Raw genomic sequence first — 10,452 nt, 5'->3', positions numbered from 1 at the left:
AATGTACTTACATTTATGATTATCACTTCAAACGAAACGACTCCCTTGTAATGTATTCCTTTACCTGAGCCTGGTTTTTACCGTTGGCGTTAGTTAATAATTAGTTAAGATGAGGTCAAGCTTCATTGCATCTTTTAGGCCTGATCAATAGGCAAAACAAGTGAATAAATTTCTGTATCTGTATCTGTATGTATACATGTACGTTGATATTTGTAAGCCTAGATATGGGTTGTGTTGGACTTGTTGTAGTACATGTCTGTCTAGGCTGTACATCTTCTGGCTTTTATTCTTAATGCTAAGTATATAGCACTTCTTTGCGTTGAAGCGCATACCCCAGTTTGTGGGGAGTTCTTATATAGATTGGTGTTGCTTGGAGTAGTATCTAGTGCCTTAGAATTGTTCTTCACTGAATTTGTCACTATATTGGCACATACAAAATTGTCAAATGTTTTGGGTTTGATTTTCCTCTTAGGTTTACTTTTAACAAGAAAATCGTCGGGATTAATAGCTGAGACCAACCCCTCAACCACTTTGTACAGAAATACTAGCCGTTGACTTGTTCTTCTTGTTTTTAGGTTGTCTAGTTCTAACTCGGCTAGCATTTTGGTGACCGACCCCTCTTCTCTAGACCTGTAGTCGCCTGTGATGAATCTAGCTGCTCTGCGTTGTATTCTTTCCAATTGATTTATATCATGTTGTGTATATGGGTCCCATATTATGGCACCATATTCCATAGTTGATCGTACTAATGATATATATGCGGTCTTTTTGCAATCTTTTGGGCAGAAGCGTAGATTTCTTCTTAGAAAGCCGAGTGTCGAATTGGCTTTCTTGGCAACATTTGAGATGTGCGTGGTCCATTTTAGGTCTTCTGATATTTGTAAGCCTAGATATGGGTTGTGTTGGACTTGTTGTAGTACATGTCTGTCTAGGCTGTACATCTTCTGGCTTTTATTCTTAATGCTAAGTATATAGCACTTCTTTGCATTGAAGCGCATACCCCAGTTTGTGGCCCATACTTCTAGGTTTTGGAGGTCTCGTTGTAGGAGTGTGTTGTCATGTTGACTATTTACGTTCCTGTACAGGAGGCAGTCATGTGCGAAAAGTCTGACAGATGATTGTACTGAATCTGGAAGGTCGTTTATGTGGCAGAGGAAGAGAAGAATCCGGGTCCGTCCGCCCTGATTCATGTTCGCCCTAGTACCTGTTCGCCCTGATACCTGTTCGCCCAGGGTCCGTTCGCCCTGATTATTATTTTTTTCTAATTGTTGTCTTGTCGCATTATTTTAAGTATTTGAACAAAATATGTTAAAGTTTGTTGAAAAATTGACAGAATATTAATATTGCCGCAATCAATTTATCATTTTCCCTTTGATTTGCAGAGTAGAATACTGGAATACAATGTATTTATCTTTATTGATATTTGTTAACAAAATCATTGTAATCAGTCAATCACGAAAGTATGCAGTATAAATTAATGTCATAATGAACTTGTAAATCCGTTTCATAATTTACAGTTCGTACATCATTGGTTTTATTAATTTCAAGCTGAATATTTTATCAAAATAAAACGTTTGTTTTTATTATTAATCCATCAAAAGACAAGTTTCACAATAATCAGTTATCCGAATTATTTTGTCATTGAACAATTAATGATCATAAACAAACCATAAACTTTTAAATATTTCAATGTTTCCATAAATTTCAAGAATATACATGATATATATACCATAGAAATATCTGAATAAGTTTATTCAACTTAAACTAAACTATACTAAATTTTAGCCCTGAATATTTTATTAATATTTTTATAGTAGGGCGAACGGACTCTGGGCGAACGAACTCAGAGCGAACGGACCTAGGGCGAACATGTTATTAGGGCGAACGGTCCCGATACCGGAAGAGAAGGGGTCCTAGTACTGTACCTTGTGGTACACCGGAGTCAACTGAAGCTTCTTCTGATTCCACCCTATCTACGACAGCTTTCATTTTCCTTTGGGTTAGGAACATCTCTAACCATTTGTTTAGTGGTCCTCTTATACCGTATTCGTTCATTTTGTGCAGTAGTTTGTTGTGTGGCACAGTGTCAAACGCTTTGGAGAAGTCCAGTATAGCTACATCAATTTGTTTTCCTGCGTCGAAGGCTTTCATGAAGTCGTGTAGTGTGACTAGCAGTTGGGTTTCACAGGAATAGCCTGACCTGAAGCCATGGTTTAGTGATGTAAGTACTCTGTGCTTCTCTAGATGTTTAAGTATATGTCTACAGATTATATGTTCCAGTAGCTTGCATGGTACAGATGTTAAGGATACTGGTCTGTAGTTTTCTGGTGCATGTTTGTCTCCCTTTTTGAAGACACTTGATATGTTTGCATTTAGCCAGTCTCTTGGTAATGTACCAGTGTTGATGGATTTTTGGAATATCATTGTAAGTCCAGGTGCTAGTTGTTTTGAGCATTCTTTCAATATACGGTTTGGTATGCCGTCTGGTCCTGATGCCTTGGATGTATTCAGTTTTTTCAGCAGCTTTTCGACTCCATCTGTATTTATGTATGAAGGAGGTATTGTGCTTTTTATGTGCTTTGATGTTGTTGGCAGAGTTTTGTCTTTATTTCTTGTAAATACTGAGCTGAATTGTTTGATCAGTAATTCTGCTTTCCCTTTGCTGTCATTGATTAGGTGGCCGTTGCTTTTAAGGGGTGCTATTCCTATGTTGTCCTAGCCTGTTTCCTTGATTTTACATATTTCCAAAATGGTTTTGAGTTGTTGTTTTCTAGCCCTTCTAGGATTGTGGTATTAATGTAGTTATACTCAGCTTTTCTGATTTGCCGCTTACATTCTTTTTGGAAATGCCTGTAGTTGGTCCAGTTGTTGGTTTTCTTTGCCTGTTGGTATAGCCTTGTTTTCTTTTTAAACATTTTCCTGATTTTATGATTGATCCAGGGTAGACTGGTTTTAGATCGGATGAGTTTTGATGGTATATATGGTTGTCAAGGTTAGAATAAAGGTCTGTCTTGAACTTGTCCCATAATTCCTGTACTGTGGCACCTGAATGATACATTTCAATGATGTTAGTTGAAAGGATAGTCAGGTCTTTGTGTAGATCTTCCCATTTTGCTTTGGAGTATATGTAGCATTTGCGTGGCTTCTTACTCTGATAATGTGGTTTTGTGTCGCAGTCTGTTACAATCATATCGTGGTCAGATATTCCTGGAGCATTAGAGGATGTTTTGATGAGTGACGGGTTTGAAGTCAGCACTATGTCCAGTAATTATATATATAAGTTATTGCCTCTTGTTGGTGTTTCGTGTATCTGTGTTAGTGAGTGTGATATGATAACTTCCATTAGAGCTATTTGGATTTCCTTGTCTTGTGCATTTTGGTTTACTGATATGGTGTTCCAGTTTATGTCTGGGCAGTTGAAATCTCCAGTTAGCATGATGGTTTGATTTTTGTTTGAAATATGGTCTATTGATTTATCTAATTCCTTTATGTGCTCCATGTTTCTGTGTGGCATATAGAATGAGCCTATTGTGAGATCTTTTTTGTCTTTCATTTGTATCTTTACCCATTCTATTTCACATTTTGTTACAAACTCTGGTTTTTCAATTGCAATAATGTTGTTTTGTACAATGATGAAAACACCTCCTCCCAGTGTACCTCGATCATTTCTGTAGGCTGTGTAGTTTTCTGGAAAAACTTCGCTAGATTTAATTGCATCTTTAGTTGGGTTTTTTCCAGGATGTTCACCTTTCAGCCAAGACTCTGCCGCAGATGATGTCAGGTTTGATGTAGTTGACTGCAGCTGAAAATTCAGATGTCTTGTCCTTGATGCTTCTACAGTTCAGTGTAAGGATTCTTAAGTTTTGTTTCTTTGGTATGTTGAATACGTTGCTGCTGTTTGTTTTGTTTTTGCTCTTATTTCTCTTTGATGTGTTGTTATTAATTGAATTATTTCCTTTTGGACTGCTGGTTTTAAGTGGACTGAATGCATTTGACGTAATTGATTCGAATGTGCTGTTGTGGGTTAATAAAGGATCATAATAGTTTGAAGTGTTCAATTCGTAAAGTTCTGTGGGAAGTGAAAGTAGAAACGTTGATGCTTTCACATTTACAGCATAGCCATTGTACATTAGATCTTTGCAGTAGGTCGTAGTCTGCAGAACATACATAGCAAATGAACCTCATGGTCTTGAGACATCTGAAGATGTCTGGAGACAAATTTCCAAGACGCGTCTCAAGACGGACTTAAAGACGCGTCTTATAGACACCGTGTCTTGAAGACATGTCTTTAAGACATCTTGAGACATATGAAACTGTGTCTTGAGATATGCCTCAAGACACATTTTTGTCACATCCATGTCTTAAGACACTGGTTTAGAATAGTGTTTGGTGTATTTGAAAACACACCACATCCTTTATTCTGTGTATGAATTAAGGAAGATGTTTGCCGTAATGAAATCTTAAAGGCAATGAAATTCAAAATAAACCCCCATATAAACCAAATAAATAACACAACCCCCCCTCCCTTTCTCCATTTTTTTTAAATCAATAAAGCAAAATCTTTATGGTTAGTTAAGGTTAGTTGTGGGTTTTCAATAAGTTAGAATTTGACATCTTCAGCTTCAAGTTAGATGTAAATTTAATTTTCAAGTAATATGAAGAAAGAGTTTAAAAAAAAGATGGGAATGGTGGAAATGACAAAACTCATAACTTGATTAAGGAACAACAACACTGTGACTCAAAAATCAATGAAAACACAGTCCAAAATGCACTACACAGTAAAGAAGATTGTGTCACTTTAGGGGAGTATGCATCATACAAAAATATTTGAATCAGTACAAGTTTATTCTGTATAAACTTGGTAGAATGATGAATTATGAATACTGGTGAATAAACATGTTTTATATGCAATTGATTGTGGAAGAAATATTTATAAAAATTTTGTTAAATGCTGAATTTTAATAATGAATGATGAACAAGAGCAACAATTAACTGCAATAAACAATTTGTTGTGTTCAGACTACTGATATCTGCCGGAAAATATCATCATGAATATTTCTGAAATTTCAATTCTATCTTCAAAATAACACAGACACAGCCAATGAATATTTTAACAATAAAAGTTTAAACCCATCTAGAAATGAAAAAAACACAGAGCAATTCAAATGTACCATTCTTACAAAATGATACAAGTCCAATATTAATAACACATTGTTGATTTTCCACCAAACCTGCCCAGTCAATGATCAGTTTTAACATTCAATTTAAATCAAAACCTGATCACTTCCCGGAGAGGAGTGGATTATTATAAGTCTAGAAAAGAAACCAAATGAGCAAGCAAGCCACAAGAAACATATATAAAAGAATATATGAAAAATACCAATTTAGAGACTTAACTGACCTTTTAAACAATTCAAATTGAGCTCTCATAAATGCCATATAAAGATCCATGTCTGTTCCATAAATTGATGTCCAAAATGACTTCTTTATAGGGCAGGATTTCAAATCTATGGCAGATTTTATGCACTTTTAATAGAAGTCTTCTTATGTTCCCAAATCAATGTCTAGATCTTGGCACTAGTACTCTGAAAAAAATAATAATGAAAAATTATTTGATTTATAAACTTTGGTTATCATTCTTTTATCCTCGAGATAAACAGAAAATGATATAAACTAAAGGGAGCTGGCGGGTATAAATAACTTTTTTTCTGAAATATAGGATATTGCTATCTTTTGGTATAAATTAACTTCATCCAATACTTTGTAGAAAAATAAAATAAAAATATGGAATTACCGTTCATTAAGCTCACAATCTGCATTCGAAAAAAGCATGCATTTTTGTTAAGGTTCTTTTTTTCTGTTGAACTAAGGCCAATTAAAATTAATTGCTAGATTTTCATCCCCGCCCGCCCCTCTGAAATCGTCCCGCCCCGATTTTTTTTATTTAACAAAAATACGATTTCCGGATTTTGTTCATGTCCGTTACCGGGAACCATCGATAATTTCGTTTCATTCAAAACTTCCTGTTTCAAATTTCGTTTTTGTATTTCTTCTAACGAAAATGATTAAGTCGACATATTCTGCTGCTCTATGATGACAACATCATCTACCGAGAATAGAGATTGATAACGAGAAGGGCATGAAATATTCGAGTTACGAGTAAAACGCCTTGTCCTTGAACGCAAATTGCAGTAGTCACAAGTGAATCGAAAACCGTGTTTTTTACTTTATTTATACAATGACTTTGTGTCAGGAAATTTGGACTGAATGATTTCCAAAGCGCAAGAATTGTAGAACAAATTGGTACAAAAAAAAACATGACTGGATTAAAGAAATTGACACAATATGACCGTATATTGAGAACAAAAAGTCGACAAACACGCATTTTAATTATAACAAGCCCTTATATTTACCCATGGCTGTTGTTTTTGTTGACAAACAGCAAACACCTTCTGTAACTGTCCCAATACCCTCAATTTAGTCATTAAACAACAACTACTTTTTGGTTAAGTTCATGTTTTACATCATAATTACTTTCAACACTGAGTTTAAATTTTATTCTGTACTCATAATACTTGTGTTGCATACAATTGTACCAATACATTTTATTGATTTTATGGGGACTACAAACCATTGCTTAGAAAGCAAAAAAAATTTGGTGTAGGTATAGTCCAACTGAAGAGAGCATTTCTCTTCTTTTTGATGTATACTATAAATAGGTTTCTAAAGTGTAAATTACATGTATAACAGTGGTTGCCAATCAGGGATTTTTATTTAAGAGTTTAAAAAATAGTGTAGGATTCCTTATACAGCATGTATATGCATTATACAACTTGTTTTCCACTAGCATATACTCCGCGGTATGAAGAACTCGTGACGAGGGTTAAGAGTCGATTAAGAACTTGACCCATTGTATAAGCAGCCATCTATTGAAGCTTGTATTTTACCCATGTACATGCTTATATAAATGTTTTAATTGATTCTGTTGGATGAAATGTTTTCCTCCGACCATTATTTGTTTCTATTAGTTAACTGAATAATTATGATTTGAAGCCTATTTTGTAAGTACTAGCATAGTTTTTCAGCTAGAATTGAATACTTATAAGGTCTACTAATATAAGAAAAGTTTCTAGTAAAATCCAACAGTAATCAAAGTCACTTATAAAAAGTAGATCCTTCCCAGATGCAGGATTCCCAGATGAAATCATGTTAAAATAAAATTGTATAGTAGGAAGTTACATATATATATTTATGGCGAAAAAATATCCAAAATATCATTGGGGTCAGATCATACATTAGGATCTGTCAAAAAAATAAACATAATATATCTGAAAAAATCACAGTTTTTTTTCAGGGTTTTATTCATATTGTATGTAAACATGGTAAATATAAATACTTACTTGTCAGAATAGCTCTCTTCTTTTCAAAAACTCAGTTGAACATACATACTAAATTATGGAAATTTCTTTGCTTTAAAAAATCTACAAGTAATCAAAGTGGACACATGTTACAATTTGTCATTACAAGTTATTATTGACCCATTACAAAAATCCCAGCAGCAAACCAAGCTTAAGACATTATATTTTTTGTTCTGTGCATCTGTTTGTTTGTCTGTCTGTCTGTCTCGCTTCAGGTGAAAGTTTTTGGTCAAGGTAGTTTTTGATAAAGTTGAAGTCCAATCAACTTGAAACTAAGTACACATGTTCCCTTTGACATGTATGATGATGATCCTTCTAATTTTAATGCATAGAAAATGATATTTCAGATGTTCAGGTTTCCATTTTTGGTCAAGATGGTTTTTGATGAAGTTAAAGTCCAATTGACTTGAACCTTGATACCCATGTTCCTTATGTCATGATCTTTCAAATTGCTAAAACAGAGTTTTGACCACAACTTCACGGTCCACTGAGCATAGAAGAAGATAGTGCATGTGGTTCACCTGTGTACTATGGACACATTCTTGTTCATTTATATTGGGATGTGTGTAGGTATATATGTATAATATAATAAAATAGAAAACATTGGCTCCATGAATGAATGAGGAATGTATTCATGGGACACATATGATGTCCCCACTTATTTTATAAATTTATAAAAGTACAAAAAATGGTAAATTAATAGTGAATTGGCTTCTAGGCACATTAAGCAGGCGTGGCTTGGTTTCCTTTAAAGGGCTTTGACTTATTTGTGAATGTAATATCCCATCAGTAGCCAGCATTTACTGTTGAGTCAAAAACCAGTTATTTTGTATCAATTTTGTTTGTTGTTATTATTTGACGCCATCTTGAAACTCCCCTAAATCTGCTCAGACCCAGGGTTGATGATGCGTTAACTCAAGAAGGTTCAAAAGGTCAAACTAGGGGGTTTGGTTGTCAGTCGACAGACTATAGTAACCTAAGTTGGACAATTCAAAGCAGACCCTAAAGACCCATTGTTGTGTCTTTGACACAATCCAAATTTTCCATTCCCATTTTTTTAGTGGTTTCTAAATCTGTCACAAATGTCTTCTTTGCTCTGCTAGTTTCAATTTTCTCTGATCAACATGTATTTTTGTTTGTGGTATATTTTCTCACAAATAATGACAATTGCTGATGAGTCATTAATTGAGAGCAGTATAATTACTCCAATATTCAAATCTTTATAAGGTGGGATCTTTTTTGTAATACAAATGAGAGTAAAATTTACGTATCATTGATTGAAACTGAAAGGATTTATAAAATCTAGTACTGTTGTTTCACTCTGTTTCTGTAGCCTGGATAATCTTGATAATAGCAGTTAGTTTTCAAGTTTGAATTTATAGTTATACGCTTTCTTTCAACATGTTCAAGGCCTTTTATAGCTGACTTTGTGGTATGGGCTTTGCTCATTGTTAAATGACGTACGAAAATTGTTGAAAATGTTTGTTTACCTTTGTATCAGTTGTTTCTAGTTGCTTTTCTATGAGGTTTCTCTTAATCACAAGCACTTCTTCAAGCTTCGAACTTCATATGTTTTGAAGCAGTATGGTTCAGCTGTTTTTCATTATTTTACAAATTAGACATCACTATCGCTCATGGAAAAAATATTTAGCATAAAGAGCCAACATATAGTAAAATCAGAATAAATTCAAGCCTCATAAATTTTTCTTAATTGATGTCTTGTGTATATATTTATATATCTGTGACTGTATCTTACATTAATTTGTAGGATCCTTTACTATAGATAATTTAGCTGATCTGTAACAATAACATCTTCATGCCTTAAATATATCATGTACTGTAGTACCCCGCTAGATTAAAACTGACGAGGAAAGGTAACACATGGCCAGCGAAAGCTCTATTTTTGTAGAGCCCAGGTGGTCGTGTGGTCTAGCGGGACGGCTGCAGTGCACGCGATTTGGTGTCACGATATCACAGTAGCATGGGTTTGAATCCCGGCGAGGGAAGAACCAAAAATTTGAGAGAAGCAAATCTACAGATCTAACATTGTTGGGTTGATGTTTAGACAAGTTGTATATATATATATATATATATAAGTACGTCTGAGTCAGTGACAACCCTACAACAGATGTATCCATCGGATTGCCATCAATGATGGTGATACATGGCTGTGTACATAATGTATATAAAATATATATATATACAACTCGTCTGATACGCCCGACGTCTTGTGTGGAAGTTTTATGCAATATAACCATAAATAGTTTCTGAGGAAGTTTTAAGCAATAACCTTATATCATTTTTGAGACACGGCGGGACATGTGAAACTCCCCACCCTGTTTTTTTTTACAAAAAACTTTTACAAAAAACTAAAATAAAATTTTGAATCAAAACCAAAAAGTATACACTACAGATCTTTAGATTAATATAACAAAGAAGTGTGTAAAGTTTTAAGCAATAATCATAAATTATTTTTGAGATACAGCGCGACATGTAAAAAAACACTCCCCTGTTTTACAAAATACTCAATAACTCAAAAATAAAATTTTGAATCATCACCAAAAAGTATACAGATCTTTAGATGAATATAACAAAGACATGTGTAAAGTTTTAAGCCATAATCAAGAATCGTTTTTGAGATACAGTGCGACATGTGAAAAAAACACACCCCTATTTTAGTTACGAAGTGCCGTAAGTCAAAAAGTTTAAATCGTATTTTCACCAAAAGTATACAGATCATTTGACCATCATAAGAAACAACTATACATGTATTAAGTTTCATGAAATTTGGATAAGTTGCTTTCAAGTTACGGTGCCACATGTTTACGCTGGACAGACAGACAGAAGGATAGACAGATGGACGGATACCGGACATTTGTATACCATAATACGTCCCGTAAAATTTTTTACCGACGTATAAAAATGCTTATTTGGGCTCTTTTTGGCCCCTAATTCCTAAACTGTTGGGACCAAAATTCCCAAAATCAATCCCAACCTTCCTTTTATGGTTTTGAAGGCTGTACGGTGACCTATA

The 10,452-nt window shown here is 34.3% G+C and overlaps 3 protein-coding genes and 1 long non-coding RNA gene across 4 annotated transcripts in view; 1 reads left to right on the top strand and 3 right to left on the bottom strand.

The window, feature by feature from the left end:
* Positions 1 to 10,452, top strand: part of LOC139514546 (uncharacterized) — a 43,691-nt gene that overhangs the window by 124 nt on the left and 33,115 nt on the right. The window lies entirely within an intron of this gene.
* LOC139515458 (uncharacterized) lies at positions 261 to 941 on the bottom strand. The gene has a single exon (XM_071305028.1). It carries the CDS (start codon positions 939 to 941, stop codon positions 261 to 263), a length of 681 nt encoding a protein of 226 aa, XP_071161129.1.
* Positions 1,876 to 4,358, bottom strand: LOC139515457 (uncharacterized). Its single transcript, XM_071305027.1, has 4 exons — positions 4,353 to 4,358; positions 3,289 to 3,802; positions 2,809 to 3,045; positions 1,876 to 2,537 (listed from the first exon to the last, which is right to left on the bottom strand). The coding sequence occupies exons 1-4, from the start codon at positions 4,356 to 4,358 to the stop codon at positions 1,876 to 1,878; spliced, it is 1,419 nt and encodes a 472-aa protein (XP_071161128.1).
* The window catches only part of LOC139514549 (uncharacterized), a 6,100-nt gene continuing 846 nt past the window's right edge, over positions 5,199 to 10,452 (bottom strand). The window contains exons 2-3 of the long non-coding RNA XR_011662633.1: positions 7,401 to 7,481; positions 5,199 to 5,585 (exon numbers count right to left, since the gene is read on the bottom strand). This is a non-coding gene — a long non-coding RNA (uncharacterized lncRNA). The remainder of the gene's footprint in view (positions 5,586 to 7,400; positions 7,482 to 10,452) is intronic.

Source organism: Mytilus edulis, chromosome 3, assembly GCF_963676685.1.
Source record: "Mytilus edulis chromosome 3, xbMytEdul2.2, whole genome shotgun sequence".
Classification (NCBI taxonomy): Eukaryota; Metazoa; Mollusca; class Bivalvia; order Mytilida; family Mytilidae; genus Mytilus; species Mytilus edulis.
The sequence above is the reverse complement of the archived record's forward strand: the minus strand, read 5'-3'. Positions and strand labels throughout refer to the sequence as shown.